General features: G+C 33.2%; 1 protein-coding gene across 4 annotated transcripts in view; it reads left to right on the top strand.

The window, feature by feature from the left end:
- Positions 1-19,556, top strand: part of CUL5 (cullin 5) — a 126,756-nt gene that overhangs the window by 64,561 nt on the left and 42,639 nt on the right. For all 4 annotated transcript variants that reach the window (XM_061440220.1, XM_061440219.1, XM_061440221.1 and 1 more), the window contains 4 exons: positions 1,507-1,683; positions 2,967-3,108; positions 4,409-4,554; positions 4,637-4,717. In XM_061440220.1, coding sequence (XP_061296204.1) covers positions 1,507-1,683; positions 2,967-3,108; positions 4,409-4,554; positions 4,637-4,717 — 546 coding nt within the window. The remainder of the gene's footprint in view (positions 1-1,506; positions 1,684-2,966; positions 3,109-4,408; positions 4,555-4,636; positions 4,718-19,556) is intronic.

The raw sequence follows: 19,556 nt of genomic DNA on the forward strand, positions 1-19,556 counted from the left end.
GGCTCAATCTCCTATGGGATCACTACTCCTTTCTTGTCGTTCTTTATGCATACAAGATTTTGTGTCTGCCCTCCAGGAGAGCAAAGTCTGTTTTCCACAGTCCTGTGGAAGTTCTATAATCCAATCCCACTAGCCTTCAGTTTCCCTGGGAATTCCTTGTCCCTTTGCCAGAATCTCCAGGCTGGGAAGCTTGATGTGGGGCTCAGAACCTTTACAATAGTGGGAAAACTTTTTTGGTATTATTGTTCTCCAGTTTGTGGGCTGCCCACCTCATAGGTATGGGGTTTGATTTTATTGTGATTGTGCCCCTCCTGCCGTCTTGTTGCAACTTTCCCTTTGTCTTTTGTATCTTTCTTTGGTGGGTTCCAGCATCCTCCTGTTGAAGGTTGTTCAACAGTTAGTTATGATTTCAGTGCTCTTGCAGGAGGAGATGAGCACATGTCCTTCTACTCTACCATCTTGAACCAATCTCCCTTCTTGGGAATTTTTAAATTGTGAATGACATATTAATAACTTACCGGTAATCTGTGTACATTTCTTTTTCTTCACAAAAAGGTTTTGGTTGATTGTATGTTTCTAGGAATTTATCCATTTCTAGTAGATTGTCAAGTTTGTTGGTGGCATTCGGTAGTTCATAGTAGTCTCTTATGATCCTTTTTACATGTGTGGTATCAGTTGTAGTGTCTCCTCTTTCATCTCTGAATTGAGATATTTGAATCCTCTCTCTCTTTTTTTGGTAAGTGTGCATAAGTTTTTTGTGAACATTTTCTTATTTTGGTAGACAGCCATTTATAGTAGCGTTGTACATGATAGCCAAAAGTTGGAAATGATCCACATGTTCACCAGTGAATAAGTAGATAAATAAAATATGTTATGTCCATGAAATGGAATAGTATTTAGGAATAAAGTACTGACCTACAATACTACTTGGATGAGCCCTGAAAACACTGTGGTGTGTAAAAGAAGTCAGTCATAAAAGTCTACATATTATATAGTTTCATCCATATGAAAGCCCAGAACAGGCAAATATATAGACACAGAAAATAAATTAGTGATTACTTAGGGCTAGGTGAGGAGGGCACAAGCAAGAAAGGAGGAGAGTAGGAAGGTAATAGCTAAAAGGATATAGGATTTTTTTTTAATTAAAATATAATTGACACATAACATTTTATTAGTATACCATGTAGTGATTCAACATCTGTATATATTGTAAAATGTTCATTATAGTAATGAACTATACTATAGTATAGTATAGTTTTTTTCTTGCGTATATACATAAGTTTTAATTTCTTTTAGGTATAATTTAGAGTATACAATAACTTAAATTTATGGCATGATATGTTTTTTTTTTCCTTGTGTGTGTATATATATATATATATATATATGTTTTAATTTCTTTTAGGTATAATTTAGAGTATACAATAACCTAAATTTATGATGGCATGAATATGTTTTATTTTTCTTTTAGCACTTGTATTTATTTAAAATTGATTCTCTTTTTTTCAGCGAGTACTGAGCCATCAAGATGATACAGCTTTGCTAAAAGCTTACATTGTTGAATGGCGAAAATTCTTTACACAGTGTGATATTTTACCGAAGCCTTTCTGTCAACTAGAGATTACTTTAATGGGTAAACAGGGCAGCAATAAAAAATCAAATGTAGAAGACAGTATTGTTAGAAAGGTAAGTCAATTTCCTCAGTTTTCCCTAATATTCTTCAGAAATAGGATGAGTTGAAGACTTTTGAAATAAATTTGCACTGAAATGGGTTTTTCTACTTCACATATAAACAAACTCTTGTTCGGCTTTTGCTGTGTTGTATTGACTAATACTGCTTTTCTTTCATCTACTTTTAGTTTTAGTTCTCTCTTCTTTTATGTGGTCTTAAGCTGTAGATCTGTGTTCAGACATTACCGCCTTTGCTTTTCCTTTTCATTTTCTCCTTTTCTGTTTCATTTTCTCCTTTTCCTAGTTTTATCTTCAGAATTTTATTTCCTTCTTTTTTATACTTTTACTTTTTTATAAATTAAATTACTTTTTTTCTGTTCAAAAAATCCTTCCATTAATATATTACCTTCTGGAATTTTTGTGTTTAATTGTGGCTAAACTGCTGTAAAAACTCTGTGCCCAGTGACAACTCATGAATTAATAGAAAGAACTCAGCTCTGAAATTGAAGAGTTCCAGATTTCCCTTTCAGTTCTTCAATCAGTTACAACCTAACTTTGCTGTCCTTGTTTTTCATATGTATTTAATACATATGTATTTCTACTTGTGAGAATCAAATGGAACCACAGATTTTAAAAGTAAAATATTCCGTTTGAACGTTGAACACCTCACTGGTTATAGCAACCAACATAGGCATTCAGAGTGGCCTGTACTTTGTTGCCTTTTCCCAGCCTTAAAGTTTGTGCTAATACTGACAGCATATTCATGAGTATGTATGTGCTCTTTCCATAAATAGAAAATTTATAAAGTAAATTTGTATATTCTTTTGTGATTTATTATCAAACGTATTTTCAATTTATCCTTTTCCCATTTATCATATTTTATACAGCTATGCATATGAATGTCCCAAACACATATCATTATTTCTAAAATTCAACCTTCGAACTATATAGAGAAAGTAACATTTTCCATGTATTACCATGTTTAATTTTGCAACAAACACATGAAATTTGTACTGTTATTTTCACTATTTTACAGTTGAGAAAGGAGACATATAAATAACAGCTGGAATTCAAATCTAGTTGTGTTTGACTCTAACAAACACTTGTTCTTTGCTGTTGTTTACCAGATGATATTTACCAAATTTAAATATATTGGTTTCCTCTAGTATTCAAGTGAATGTAGGACTAAGAGTTTGCTTTCCTTTTTTAGCATTTGTACTTAAAATTTTTGTGTGTATATATGGTACTTGGTATATTAATAATTAAAATGATTGCCTATTTTGTTCTTTTTTTCCTAGCTCATGCTAGATACATGGAATGAATCAATCTTTTCAAATATAAAAAACAGACTTCAAGATAGTGCAATGAAGCTGGTCCATGCTGAAAGGTTAGGAGAAGCTTTTGATTCCCAGCTTGTCATTGGAGTAAGAGAATCCTATGGTATGTTCTGAACTTTATGATCAAATATCCTCTTCATGGAAATTCTAAGACAATTATAGAATAGTACTATCACAGTTATGTTTGTTAGCATATAGTGACATCTGCTTTTAGTGCCCTATGCTTTAAGAGTACAGAAAAGATATTCTTCAATGAAACCTGGAAAAATTCATATTTGTGTAGTTAATATTTATTTTCTCCATTTCACTCATCTCTTAGCTAGTAAATCTTTTTAGCTATGTAAATTAGAGAAACAGTCCTAAAATTCTAGCTTATAAAAAGTAACCATTTTTTTAACTTATATTTTTAGGGCATCAGTTAATTTCATGTGTGTACATTCCTTTCCAGACTTTTCTTATTCATTCAGTCAAATCCTCTGTTTCCTCATAGAGGTCTTTCCTAATTCCCAGACTAGGTTAGGTGCTTCATAGTACCTATGCTTTCCTGTCATAATACTTTAGCATTTTTAACTGTGTTCTTGACACTGTATCTTTACTGATCATAGGATGTCTGACACAAACTAGTTTTCAGTAAGAAGATTTTATATTAATGAACCTTTGGTTATCTTTGACTTGCTTTCTGTGTTGTCCTTGTATTTCTTTAGATATAAAGTCTATATTTTCTTTAGCCATGTCCCTGAAATTTCTTCCTTTTTATTTCAATTGCCACCAGCTTAGACTTCTTTAATTTCTACTTCTAGACTTTTGAAACAGTCTTCTTATAGTGATACTGTTGCTATCATTGAACCCATATACTTTCACAAGATTAATTTTTAAGTACTGTTGTATTGGTATTACCCATTTAGTGGTATGCCATGCTAAATTTAGGTTACTTAACCAGAGAGTTGAGGTTCTCCATAAACATTCCCAGCTTGCCATTCTGCCTTATCTTCTATTAACCTTACAATCCATTCAGATAACCTCATTGTTTTGTGTTGGTTTGATCTTGTATTGTTCTACTTCTGAGTATTTACTAACCAGCGTAAATACTAATTTGTTCCAAAAGACTGCATTCAAATCCCATCTTTTCTGTGAATGGTTTCTTGATCATCCAGTTATTCATCAGTCTTGTTCCCATTCAAAAACAGTTCACATTTTCTGTACTATATGTCACTTTACTCCTTTGTGTTTTTACCTTTTCAAGTTTTTTATAGAGAAGGATTTTGTCTTATATGACTGTGTGTTCTTATGGGCATGGTCACAGTCCCTTGAACATGACTCCTCAATATTTGTTTTTCATTTATTGTACTCAAAATACTGATTTCAATCATAATTAGAGTAAAATTTTATTTTCTGTTTTTCAGTTAACCTTTGTTCTAATCCAGAGGATAAGCTCCAAATTTATAGGGACAATTTTGAGAAGGCATACTTGGATTCAACAGAGAGATTTTATAGAACACAGGCACCCTCGTATTTACAACAAAATGGTGTACAGAATTATATGAAATATGTAAGTCAGAACCTAGTATATGTGATCATTTGAGCTGTTTTCTTGATGTTCTTAAAATGATTGCTATTTTGCTTCTGGACAGGCAGATGCTAAATTAAAAGAAGAAGAAAAACGAGCCCTACGTTATTTAGAAACAAGACGAGAATGTAACTCTGTTGAAGCAGTAAGTAATTTCGTAGTTGTTTGTTTTTTGACATTATTTAAAGTGCAATAGCACAAGGGTGGCAACTACATGATGCAAGTAACATTATTTATCATTTCTCACTCCTGTGACCAGTATTACTAATTGATTATAGTATTCTTTCCCACTGAGCCAAAGCACAGCTTCAGAAGGCACCTTATTCAGAACTCATTATTTTTCCACAGAGGTGATGTGCAAGATAAAATCCGTTTGCCATTCCTGCTCTAGACTTTTCTATATTTATTTAGTTTTTAATCAGTCACCTTTTATTATATTTTGTGCATACCTAAAGTTAATCATATTATGGATTTTCAGGTGGCAAGTAAAATATGCTCCTGAGAGATATAGTTAATTCTCACTATTCATGGTAATTACATTTTATAAAATAGTGTCTGCGAACATCAAATGAGTGAGCACCAAATCATTACTACAGGGGGATATTTCTTGTTACTATGGGAAGATGTTTTCATACTTCTCTTGTAGGAAATAAAATATTAATTACTTGATAAGAGAACATCAGTCTTTTATATAGTGTTTGTTTTATGTTGTAAGTTCCTCATTTTAAAAAAATGACCAGAGGTATTTGCCATGCTACAGTATATATTCTGGTGTTTTCTCTTACAGGGAGGGTGACAGTGTGCTTTGTTAAGCAATTTAAGAATCAAATTTAATGTAGAAGTAATATTTCCTCTAGTTTCTTTCAGTTTTTGGAGCCTACTAACTAAATTTAGATTTACATTCAAAAATGTAACATTCAAGTTTGCTTACAACCAGACTTTTGAACTACAGTTGGGATTTCTTTTTTCTTACTTCTGATTTTTCTTTGGCTTCTTCCATCTTGAGTGATAGTGATGTTTATTTGTTTAGTAATTGGACTGAGTTGGACCTTTTTTCTCTTGTCTGTTTTGCTTTTTATTATGTGCAGTACATTTCCTCTTTCAAATAACTCTGATACTGGCAGAAAAGGGAGCATATGTAATGGTTGTTTTTAGAAGTTCTCTGTAGAGATTTAAAACCAGTCTTGGTAGCTCCTGGTAGGTCACCTGGTAAAGAATCCACCTGCAATGCAGGAGACCTTGGTTTGATTCCCAGGTTGGGAAGATCCACTGGAGAAGGGATAGGCTACCCACTCCAGTATTCTGGCCTGGAGATTTCCATGGGGTTGCAGAGTCGGACACAACTGAGTGACTTTCACTTGAGCTTCATTCAGAAGTTAGGGAAGGCCATTGAATATTTTTAAAACAAGTATGCCATGTTCAAAGTTATCCCTCAGAAAGATTAATCTAGTGACAATATGAAAGATTAATTGGAGTGGGTAATAGCTTGGGTTAGAAGTGGGAGGTTTTTGCAATAATTCAAGCAGGGTATTTGGAGTACCAAATAGGGTTATAGCAATGGAAATGGAAAGAAAGAGGGTAGAAACAGACTTCCCAGAGGTGGAACATTATGTCTTATGAATGGGGATGATATAGCTAAAATCAACAATGTTTCTGAGGTTTTGGCTTAGGAGAATTGTGCTGCTGCAGAGAGACTTGGTATAATAATATATCTTGGTAGTGAGGGAGAGAGATGAGTTTAGTTAGAGGGATTTGAATATTTTGAGTTGATTGGTCTGCATATATCACTTGATGGGGATGTTGTAATTTTATAAGGTAGAATTGTTCTTATACTATAGTTTATACATCTTAGTTGTATCATATTTATAGTAACCTGAACAGAAATTCAACTATAGAGGTCCAATTAATAGGGTGAATAAGAGAGAGGAAGAAAAAGAGAATGAGAAAGGTAGAGATAAACAAATACACATGAAAGCTTATATAGAACAGTTAAATCTCCCTCTCTACTTTAAAATATGCATCTATACATTTTGGGAAAAAACTTGAGATAGAAGATGTGAACTTGCTCTTTCAAGGAATCCAAGTAGTATGAACATCTTATCACGCTGAATGATTCTAGAGTCTAAAGATACATTTTTGTTTTGTTTCAAGAAAGATCTAAGTGCAATATAATATGCTTGCAAAGAAATGGTGCTTTACTGGGGAGGTGAGAAGTCTGTTTGTATGGTTTGTTTTTATTTTCTGTTTATTTTTATAAATTAACTATTTTGATTGAAATATATATACAGGAAAGTGTACAGAAATCTGAGGTTAATAAGTGAATTATCACAAATTGAAGGTACCTGTGAAATCACCAGAACAAGAATTATCAGCAGTTAAGAGCCTTCCATCATGCTCCTGCAAATTATTATTACCATCTTTTTTCCCCAAAGGTTATCACTTTTCTAACTTTTAGGAACATAGATTAATATTAATCAGTGACCACTTATATAGTTTGTACAGCAAAATTTGGTGCAGAGAAGACATTAAGCATGAAAACTGTGGACTTAACTGTAACACTGGGAATTTAGGCTTAATGCAGATACGTTATTATATATCTCATTGAGGTAAGGCTATTATACTACATATATAATATTTGTTATATATTTGTTAATTTACAGTTTCTGTTTCCAAGAGAAATGATGTGTTAAGATGAAATAAGTTCTAATAGAAGGAACAGTAAACCAAAAATCACCAAGTCCTGGGTTCTAATTTAAAATTCCACAAAGTATGAACAGTTTGAATCAGATCAGATCAGAAAAGAATTACTGCCATCCCTGAAAATTATTCAGACCAAATTTACTACCCTAAACTCTGTTTTAGAGGAATTATTAGCCATCAGAAAATGGTATGCTATCTCTTAATGCTTTATTGATACTGATTTTAATCAAAACTTACCTGTTAGGCTATTCTTACTAGTGGAGGACAATTGCCTATCAGTTCATATGGGGATACGCGTATGCATGATGCATACACAGCAGTACACACCAAAGTTTAATTTTAAAGTATGTACATTTTTGACATTTGTGTTTTCTCTGAAAATTAGGAAATTATTATGATATATGTTACCTTGTTTGAAAGTTGTAAGACTTAATCTTCAAAACCTTGCATATAATTTATATGCAAGAAAACAAATTTCTGGACTAGTATTCTATATAATAGAACAAGTCTTACCTAAGTAGTACCCAGTTATGAGGCCAGGCCTAATAAAGACCAAATACACATTTCAAGTAATATTCATATAGTGCTTAGCAGTTTACTGAATTCCTTCCTTATTTATAAGAGTTTTATTTTGTTCTTTGGGGTATTCCAAGCATCTGATTATATCTTTCTAGTATAAATATCTCATTTTTTCCTTCAGTGGATTAAATCTGCTAGTGGTTTATTTTAGAAAAATGTTAATAATATTGGGATCTTTGTCTTTCACTCTTTGAAAGGAGTGCTTCTAAATTTTCACCATTAAGCATGATGCTTCTTTTTGGCATGATGTATGCATTTTATGATGCTAATAAAGTATTCAGTTTACTTTTATTTTATTAAGAATATTATCAGGAATGTATCTACCTTAGCCCTAAAGCCAGTATCTTATTTTATGGAGAATCATAAGAGGCATTTCCATGAAGATCATTAACAAGGCAACGTATCCATTATTTCTGTTGCTGTTTAACATTGCAATAGAAGTATTAGCCCATGAAACTAAATTACAGAAATCAGTTAGAGGCAAAAGAATGGGTAAGCCAGAAGGAAAACTCTCACTTTGAAGATGATATGATAGTACTTTGGAAAAACTTCAGTTGATGATAAAACTAACTCAAATTGTAAAGTAATTCAGGAAAGTAATAGGATATAAAATTAACATACAAATATCAGTCTTCGTATATACAAATAATAAACAGAGGCTATAACATTAGGACAAACCTTACAGCAACAACAAAGAAAATTAAATACTTGTATAAAATTTAATAAATTTGTGAAACCTGTAAGAGGAAAACCTTAGACACTCCAAAGACACAAAAATAGATTTGAAAAAATGGGAAGATACCTCTTATTCTTAAATTTTGTTACTCAAAATGATATAGATGTCAGTTCTTCCTTAAATTAATTTATATATTTCCTGTAATTCCAGTAGAATGCCACAACTATTTCATGAAATTAGACAAGATAAGAAAATTCACATGGAAAAATAAACATGTAAGAATAGCCAGGAAAACATTGAGAAAGAAAAACTTTGAATAGAACTAGCACTATCAGACATTAAAACGTAAATTCTCTGTAATTAAGTAGTGTAGTATTACAATAAAAGAAACAAAAAGGTGAACAGAGAAGAATTACAAAAACAACTGAAAAACAGGTAATAAAGGGTCAGTAAGTACATGAAAGTGTTAGTTGCTCAGTCATGTCTGACTCTTTGTAGCCCCATGGACTGTAGCCTTCCAGGCTCCTCTGTCTGTGGAATTCTCCAGGCAAGAAGACTAGAATGGGTAGCCATTCCCTTCTCCAGGGGATCTCCTAGAGGTTGAACCCAGGTCTCCTGCATTACAGGCAGATTCTTTACCATATGAGCCACTAGGGAAGCCCCAGTAAGTGTATACATATCAATAATTACTTTATATGTCAGTGGACTAAATGCTCTGATCAAAAGACATAGGAGGCTGATTGGATAATAAACAAGACCCATCAATATGCTGCCTACAAAAGACTCTCTCTAAAAGGGGACTGAAAGTGAGGGGTTGGGTTAAGTATTTCATGCAAACAGAAATGACAAGAAAGCAAGAGTAGCAATACTCATTTCAGAAAAAATAAGCTTTATAACAAGGGCCATGATGAAAGACAAAGACAGGCATTATATAATGATAAAAGGTATGATACAAGAAGAGGATATTGCACTTGTTAACATATATGCACCCAATCCAGGAACATCTATATATAAAGCAAATTATAACAGATATAAAGGGAGAAATCGGCAGTAATACGGTAATAGTAGGAGACTTTAACACCCCACTGACATGGGTGGATATGTCATCCAGACAGAAAATCAGTAAGGCAACAGAGATCCTGAAAAAAGAATAGATGAGTTGGATTTGTTATCTACAGGATATTCCATGGGGGGGAAAAAGGCAGAATACATTTTTTATAAGTGTACCTGGGATGTCTCTAGGACAGATCACATACTAGGTCACAAGACAAACCTTAATTTCTAAGGATAGAAATTCTATCAAGAAGTTTGTTTTTTTTTAATGACAATAGTGTGTAACTAGTATAACTAAAGAAAGAAAAATGGGAAAATAACAAATGGGAAGACTAAACAGCATACTCCTAAAACTTCAAAGAGTACGTGATGAAAATCAAAGAGGAAATCATAAAATACCTCTAGACAAATGAAAATCGAAACACAATTTTCCAGAATCTGTGGGAGGCAGCAAAAAGCAGTTCTAAGAGGGAAGTTGATGCATTTAAAGGCTTCCTCAAGAAATAAGAAAAATTTCAAACAGCCTAATTCACCACCTAAGAGAAATAAAAAAAGAACAAACAAAGCCAAAAGTCAGCAGAAGGAAGGAAATGTAATAATAAAGATCATAGAGAAAATAAAGTTCAAAATATTTGAAAAGATCATTGAATCCAAGAGCTAATTTTTTGAAAAGATAAGCAAAATTGATAAATCTTTAACCAGGTTCACAAAGAAGAAAAGAGATAGGGCCAAAATAAAATAATAAAAGAGGAGAAAGAACAGCTAAAACCATAGAAATAAAATAAGTTGAGTAGGAGGCAGTACTCCTAGATTCATTCTGTGAGTCCTCATAGCAAAGACATTACAAGAAAAGAAAATTACAGGCCAATGTCTTTGATGAATACAAAATGCAGAAATCCTCAGCAAAATATTAGCAAACCAAATACAATAATTCGTAAAAAGGATCATATACCATGATCAAGTTGGATTTATTCCAGGATCACAGCAATGGTTCAGTGAATGCAAATCAATGTGATAACACCACATTAAAGAAAGGAAAGATAAAAATCACAGTATTATCTCCATAGAAACAGAGAAGACATTTGAAAAAAATGAACATTTGTTCAAGGAAAACTCTTACCAAAGTGAGTATAGAGGGAGCAAAACAAATGCCATTTACAGTAAACCCGCAGAAACCATAAAGCTGAAAGCCTTCCCATTACATTTAGGAACAAGATAAGAATGGCTATTCTAGCTGTTTCTGTTTGATATGATATTGGAAGTCCTAGCCACAGCAGTAAGACAAGAAAAAGAAAAAGATATTCAAATTGAAGGGAAGAGGTAAAACTGTCACTATTTGTAAATGACATGATACTTGATATAGAGAACCCTAATGTCTCTACCCCAAAACTATTAGAACCAAGAAATGAATTCAGCAAGGTTGCAGAATACAAGGTTAATGTATAGAAATCTGTTCCTTTCCATATAGTAATAATGAAATGTCAGAAAGAGAAAGTAAAAAAAAAAAAAATTTGAAATTATCAAGAAAAGTTTTAATTATTAGGAATAAACGTAACCAAGGAAGTGAAAGACATATACTCTGAAAACTATAAGCTGTTGGTAAAGAAATTTGAAGATGATTCAAGAAAATGGAAAGATATATCCCATGCTGGCTTGGATTGGAAGAATTAATACTATGAAAATGGCCATACTACCCAATCTATGCAATCCCTATCAAAATACCCATGACATTTTTCTCAGAATTAGAACAAATAATCCTAAAACTTATATGGAACTGTAGAAGACCCTGGATTTCCAAAGCAGTCTGACAGTCTCTTCAACAAGTGATGTCTGGTGAAACTATATTACCATGTTAAACCAATGAGATTAGAACACTCCCTCACACCACATACAAAAATAAACTCAAAGTCATTTAAAAATATAACTGTAATACCTGAAACCATAAAATTCCTAGAAGAGAATATATTCAAGACATTTTGTCATAAATCATAGCAGTATTTTCTTGGATCAGTCTCCAAGGCAAAAGAAATGAAAGCAAAAATAAACAAGTAGGGCCTAATTAAACTTAAAAGATTTTATACAGCAAAGGAATCTGTCAACAAAACAAAAGCAACCTGGGAGAAAATATTTGCAAATGATACAGCTGAGAATGTAATGTCTGCAGTGTTGGAACAGCTCGTACAACTCAATATCAGAAAAGCAACCAAATCAAAAAAATGGGCAGAAGACATGAACAGACATTTCTCCAAAGAAGATATACAGATGGCTGAAAGACACGCAAAAAGATGTCCAACCTATCTAATTATTAGAGAAATACAAATAAAAATTACAGTGATGTACCACCTCACACCTATAAAAATGGCTATCATCAAAAAGTTTACAGATCACACATGTTGGCGAGTATGTGTAGAAAAGGTACTCTTGTACACTGTTGGTGAGAATGCAAATTAGTGCAGTCACTATGGAAAACACATGGAGGTTCCTTAAAAAACTAAAAATAAAGTTACATCACCATTTAGTAGCTCCGCTCCTGAGCATGTGTCTGGAAAAGACAAACACTTTATTTGAAAAGATACATGCATCCCAGTGTTCATTGTAGCATTATTTACAATAGCCAAGACATGGAAGCCATCCAGGTACCCATCAACAGATGACTGGATTAAGAAGATATGGGAGGGAGGGTGTGTGTGTCTGCACACACGCACACTCCACCAGTGGAATATTACTCAGCCATAAAAGACAAAATACTGCTATTTGCAGCAACATGGTTGGACTTAGTATTAAGTGTTTGGTAATGGAAAAATAGTTACTATGATGGGCTTCCCTGGTGGCTTAGACAGAAAGAATATGCCTGCAATGCAGGGGACCTGGGTTCGATCCCTGGGTCAGGAAGATCTCCCAGAGAAAGGAATGGCTTATCCACTCCAGTATTCTTGCCTGAAAATCCCATGGACAGAGGAGCCTGGTGTCCTTGGGGTCACAATGAATCGGACATGACTGAGTGACTTTAACTTACTCAAGATAGAGAAACTCAAGAAACACTATCTTAATCAAGTGATCAAGATTAGCATCACAAGTAATAGGACATAGTGACATTATGTACCCCTTGATATGATACATTTAAGAAGAGTACAAAAATCATTTCTATGGAATTATTGTCAAAAATTTATAACTGAATAACTTATTCAAATGAGAGAATTCTAGACAATCCCTATTTGAGAGGCAGTCTACAAATAACTGGCTACTGTTCTTTAAAAGTATCAAGATCATAATACACACACACAGACCTAGGAATTGTCACAGGTTGAAGGAGACTGGGAAAACTAACAACCAAAAACAGCATGGGCTTATAGATAAGATCCTGGAACAGGAAAGAGACATTAGTGGAAAAACTGGTGAATTTCTAACAATAGTTAATTCATAGCGGTAAATCAATATTATTTTCCTCGTTTTGATAGTTGTGCTATAGTTATGTAAAAAGTTACCATTATAGGAAATGGGGTGATGTATGTTTGGGCATGCTCTGTTATTTTTACTTTTATGTGCTAAAATGAAAATAAAATGTAAAAAAAAAAGGATATTATGAAGAATGCCTTTTTTTGAGGGGAGGTGGGAAGCATCAGTGGAGATGATCATATGGCATTTTCCTCCATTGAACTAATCAGGAAATTGAATTAACAGGGTTTCTAACATTATACCATTCTTTCATTTTAAGAATGAACACAAAGTCCCATTTTTAATGGATAAAAATTTATATCCCAAAGGGATTTTTACATGTATAGCCAATAAAAGTTACTCTCAAGATTTTTCTCTAACAGTTTTTTATATGTAAAATGTTTAAATTTTATGTTTAGTACATAATCACAAAAATATTTTTAGGATCCCCTTATAGATTTATCCTAATGTAACTTTCATTTTAATTTCTCTGTTATCAGTACAGCAGATTATAATAGATGAGTCAAAGAAAAGTGAGTTATGCTGTGAATTGTTTAAATAGTTGTTTTGGATATTTTGAACTGAAATCTCTAGGCTAAAAGTTTTCAGTGAAGGTAGTGTCTACCTCCAGGAAGTGTGAATTTGTAGAGGCATTTTAATGTTCAGTGGTCCCACTGGCCACTCATGTAAGAGAAAATCTTTTTTATACTTATTTGAATCTAGAATTTAATTTTATTTTACTTATAAACCAAAACACTTTTGCATGATACTAGTAATACACCTCATTTTCTAGGTATGATATTATTTTGTAAATTAAAGAATGGTAATATAGTTTGAGTGAACTCCGGGAGTTGGTGGTGGACAGGGAGGCCTGGCGTGCTGCAGTTCATGGGGTCGCAAAGAGTTGGACACAACTGAGCAACTGAACTGAACTGAATATATATTTTGTTTGAAATCTTAAATTTTTTTCACTGTTGGATATTTATCTCATCTATAGTAGTAGTGTTCATGTTATTTGAGTCACCAGTGCACCTGTGTTGAATTGAAGTCAGGATCATGAATGCTGCCAGTTTGTCCCTCCGGTTTGTGACCTGAGAGGAGTCTTAACCCACTGGTTTTAATTAGCCTCACTCTAATTGGCCTAGTTTGGGCTGAGTGGATCATACACTTTGTGTGTAAGTGTGTCTTTGTATACATGTTGCAAGCATGCTTGAGTCATCAGTATATATGTGTTTGTAGTAGGTATTATATAGTGATACTTGACTCATCTAGAAGATAACCCATTTAGCAACTTTAGCTACTTGCAGTTCAGTGGAGAAACTAGAAAGTTAGGCCAAGAGTTCTGAGCAGCTGCATTGTATTAGATGTCTGATAGGCCTACTTCAACTTTTACTTATAGGAGAGCAACTTAATCCCACTTAGATCCGGTTATACACACAGTTTTAGTAAGATTGATTATCATTGATGGGCCTGTGGCAGATGAACAGAACTGGGTAAAAGACTTCAGAGCTCTGCTGCCTGAAGAGGTGCTATTGACCACAAAAAGTGACACTTAACAGTAAGAAAAGAATGAGAAAAAAACAGTCCCTCTAAAATGATGTTGCCATTCTTTCAAAAATTTTCACATTATTATGCATTAAAAAGTTGAGAAAATTAACACTGTTGGATTAAAAGTGTGGCTAATATTGTGACATTTTCCATTTTCTCCAAATTTAGAAATTTTATGGCAAATTTACTGATTATTAAGTAGATTAGAGGGCCTGGGACAAACTATTAACAAAAGCATGGCATTTGCCTACATTGTAGCAAATAGTGAGATTATTTACAATAAATCTCATTGTAGTGAGATTATTCTTTTATGTAAAGTATATAAAGTATTTCCTTTTATGTATCAATTCATGCCCAAAAGAATGAGAAAAAATATAGAAGAAAATAACTTGAAAAAATTTTTTTCTGAGGCTCTTAGTATTTTAGGTGATAGTCTTATATACCTTGGTTTTACCTGAAGTCATATGTTTATTATTTATTATGCATCTGAACTATGTCAAGCCTTGTGATAGCAAGAATAAGAAGATAGAACTGCTTCCTGTCTTCAAAGTAACACTAGAGTTAAATGAAATGATGGAGTAGAGAGAGTGAAATGGTGATGGTTAGTCTTCATTTCTTCACAGTGACCAAAGCTCTGAAAGGGAGGCAGTGTGTTACACTGATTAGGGGCATACATGTTGGAAGAAGGTGAGGAGTTTAATTCCACTGTCATTTTACTAGCTGTGTGCCCGTTATCAATTTCTTCAAATTGTAAAGTGGGGTAATACCTACTTGTGTTTAATGCACTACCATATCAAAACATTTAAGTGCTGTGCCTAGGATGGTACTTTTACTTTTAGGGCTGTGGTTTACAGAAGTTGCTTACTTATTCTCAGACAGAAACTATTTTACTACATATGCAAAACATTGAGTAAAAAACTGAATTAGCAACAAGGTCACAAGTCATAAGTTATTAGCATTAAAGTACTTGTTAACCTTCAAGTATTTAAGTATATTAAGGGTGGTATTTAAAAAGTCAAGGTGAGTCTAATTGGCTTCATTGGTCTATAGAGAGTTACTTGTATAATTAGTTTAGAAATGAAGCAACTTAACACTGGTTATAAAGTTTTAAAAAAAAAAGTTAATGTTGAGAATAGCCATACATGGAATAAATGAATTCTTGAATACATTATAGATATCTTTGTATGGTTAAAGACCTGATAATGATAAAGTAGAATCTTAAGGTGGAGTAATCTAGAATAATTTTTAATTCGATGACTCTATTTTATAGCTCAGGGAAAAGCAAATTATTACTTGTATGAAATTACATAACAAAAGTCAGAACTGTTCCTGTTGCTTTCATTAAACTTCAGTGAAGTAGCATTAATTGTGCATATTGAATACCACTAAAAAAGACTCTACTATGTCAGTTAGCCTACCTATCCAAACTTTCATCTTCACAGACCTATGCATTCATTCATTCAACAAATACTGAGTGCCTGCTGTGTTTTATGGCAGGCATCATCTTTGAAGAGTTTTGCTATAAAGGAAGGTAAAAAAAACATCAAGCACATTGATAGTTAAAGTGTTTCACCTTGCAGACCTCTGGGGAGATTGCTATGGATTTAGAAGTTGTGCTCATCTCAGGCAAAATACAGGAATTGATGACATATGGCAAAAAGTTTTTTTCTTCACGGAAGCTAGCAAAAGGAGACAGAAAGGGAATACAAGGTGAGAGAGATGGTTTATCACTATCCTTTCCATTCAAGATGTATTTTTCAAATAACCAGTATATACTCAGGGTTGACTCTGTTTGTAGGACTTTGGTAAATGATGGGGAGAAAAATACAAAAGAGCAATAACATGGTCCCTGCCCTCAAGGATCTGACCCTCTTGTGATGGCGAGACTCTTTGGAAATAAGCAACTGCCCTTTCTTCTTTTTGCCTATATAAAGTAGTTTTCTAAAGGATTTTTCAATACACAGGGATCTATACCATAATTCTTCTCTCTTTTTTTAAAAAATTATTTGCTATGAAACTTTTCAAATATTTACAAAAGTATAGAAAATAGTGGAATGAACCCCACCCTCCAAACTCAGCCAGCAGATTCAACAATCATCACTGTTTTGTAATACTTACTTCGTTAAGATCTCTTTTTTCATTTCTTTCCTTTTCTTTTTTCCTTTTCCACCTTTCTTACTCTTTCTTTTCCTTCCCCCTCTTTTTTTTTTTTTTAGTATTCAGGGTCTTAGTTCCCTGACCAGGGATCAAACCCAGGCCCTCAGAGTGAAAGTGCAAAGTCCTAACCATTGGACCACCAGGGAATTCCCTTTTTTGTTTCTTCTCTTTTTTCCCCAAAGTTTGAAAAAAAATATGATGTACATTGGTATGCTAAACACGTCTGTATTATAACATTATTTTTAATGCCTCTAAGTATTTCATCATATATATGCACTATAGAAACCAATTCTCTACTGATGGGAATTTTCATTATTATTCATTATTATTATAGATTTTTTTTTATGAATAGTTCTTCCTGGAATATATTTACATGCTTATATCTTTATATCTTATATCCTTCTATATTTTTGACATCTTTATGCATACATCTTTCTTACATGTGGCATTCTCTTGGAATAGAATTTCCTGGAAATGAGATTGCTGAAGCAAAGAGTATGCACCTTTTACAGATTGCTATATAGTACCAAACTGATTTTCAGAAATATTGTTGTTAATTCTTATTTCCATTAACAGTATGCTTGTTTATTTTTGCTGATCTGAGTTTTGTCAGTCTATTAATTTTTCCAGTTTCCTGGTGTTGTAGATTTTAAAAGATTTTTTATGTGCATTTAAAACTTACTGGGGGACTTCCCTGCCAGTCCAGTGGTTAAGACTCTGTGCTTCCAGTGCAGAGGGCATGGGTTCCATCCCTGGTTGGGGAATTAAAATCCCACATGGTGTATGACATGACCAAGAAAAGAAGAAGAAGAAAAATTAATGAGGCTGAGCGTGTTTATTCTTATATTGAACCATTTGTATTTCTTCTTTTGTGAGTTCAGGCTACTCTTTTATAAGCATCACTTTCAATTTTTATTTATTCAGAAACCATAATATCATTATTTTCAAGGCCCTTCATAATTTGGTCCTAAGTTCTGTTTCCAACTTAATACTGTCCAATAAGAGTCATCCTACCCACTAAGAAATAATTACTGATTCATATACTTCATTCTGTTCATTTTTTTCTTGGATTCATGCTTTTAAGTATCGTTTTACTATTCTTTTCTTCCTATTCAAATCCTTCAGAATTCTTAAAGCCCATCTTGCAGTAGTCTCTCTAAATACTCTAGCCTTCATCCGTTTTCTCTTATTTGAATTCCCACTGTAGCTATTGTTTCTACAACTTGATTTAGTAGCAGATTATAGGCTGCTTTATGTTATTTATCAAGCACTGTGTTGAGTCCATAAGTATATAGCTGGACAGAGCACAGTCTATCCTTGTGAAGTTTATAGTGTAGTAATAGTGTGTTTATTTCCACTTCTTTGCTTTATTGTAACTGAACTTTTCATATACCTCTGTTATGTATGAAGAATACATACATTTTTAGATATACTATAGTTGCATAACCCCAACTATATTGTGAGAGTATTGTGCATATAAACCATGTTTTATCTTCTCTATTTCTTACAACACTTAACTAATTTCTGAGCACACAGCCATTACTAAGTATATACTTGCTCTCTAATATAGTATCAAAAGTCGTAGGCTTGGAGTAACGTACCTGACCTGATACTACAGCTCAAGATCTTATGAACTGTATAATATTTGAAAGTAACTTAGCCTCTCTAAGCGTATTTGCTCATATGTTAAATACCTGTTTCATAAGGTTGTCATGGGTTAAATGACATATTGGTATTAATCAGATAATGTATGTAAAGGATTTAGCACAATGTTTGGTACAGCATAGATTCTTATTAAAAGATATTAGTTATTGTAATAATTTGTTTAACCTTTCAAGCTAGAAAGTGCTTCAGTAACCTTTCTTTTTTTTCCTCAGTAACCTGTTATAACCCTAACTCCTGTCATCTAAGCAGTTACCAAATTCTGCTCAATTTACTTCAGCTATCTTGTCAGTGTAGCCTCTCCTTTATTTTATTTATTTATTCATTTATTTTTTTGGTTGTACCACATGGCTTGCAGGATCTTGGTTTCTTGATTAGGAACCAAACCCAGGCCCTTAGCAGTGAACGGCTGAGTCATAACCATTGTACCACCTAGCCTCCCTAGCCTCTCCTTTTAATCCTCACTGAAACCCATAATAAGAAATACATTTTTTATTGTAACTTAGTATGTTCTTTGTTTATTTACTCATATCTGAAACAAAATTATATGAAATAATATTCATTGTTATTGTATGTGAAGCACTTTGATATTTTTGTTGTAGTTCTGTTCTATATTATTTTAAAAAGAAAAGCTGGTCACAGTCATTAAAACATTTCACAACAAACAGGTTGAAACACACAACTCTAGATTTTTTAGAGTCTGCAGAATTTGGACTACTCCAGAGCTAGATTATGTTCAAGTGTAAATTTTCAGTGAAATAGAAAACAGATGATTATAGAAAATAGAGCTTATTTTAGAAAACAGAGCTTATTCTGGTTGCACTTTCTTATTCATTATAAGTTATATATAGTTAGATTTACCTGTTCTCTGTTGAAAGTGGGAGTGTTCTGTTGTGCATATTCCAGAGCCGGTATAGAATGAAATTACTCAGCAATTGGGTCAGAGCTCCCCACCTTGGCAGAAATTTCTCAACCACGTCATATATCTATTGCTTGTCTTAGGACAGAACTGACATACATGGACTTTAAAGTCATTAGCATAATTCTCAAAGAGGGAGGGACCTGAAAACTTTTATTGCAGAAATTTTTTTTAACATTTTAAGAAGTAGAAACAGTGGTATAATGAATCTCCATTCCCAAATTCAGCTTCAGTAATTAGCAACATTAAGTCAGT

Source organism: Bos javanicus, chromosome 15 (assembly GCF_032452875.1).
Source record: "Bos javanicus breed banteng chromosome 15, ARS-OSU_banteng_1.0, whole genome shotgun sequence".
Lineage (NCBI taxonomy): Eukaryota > Metazoa > Chordata > Mammalia > Artiodactyla > Bovidae > Bos > Bos javanicus.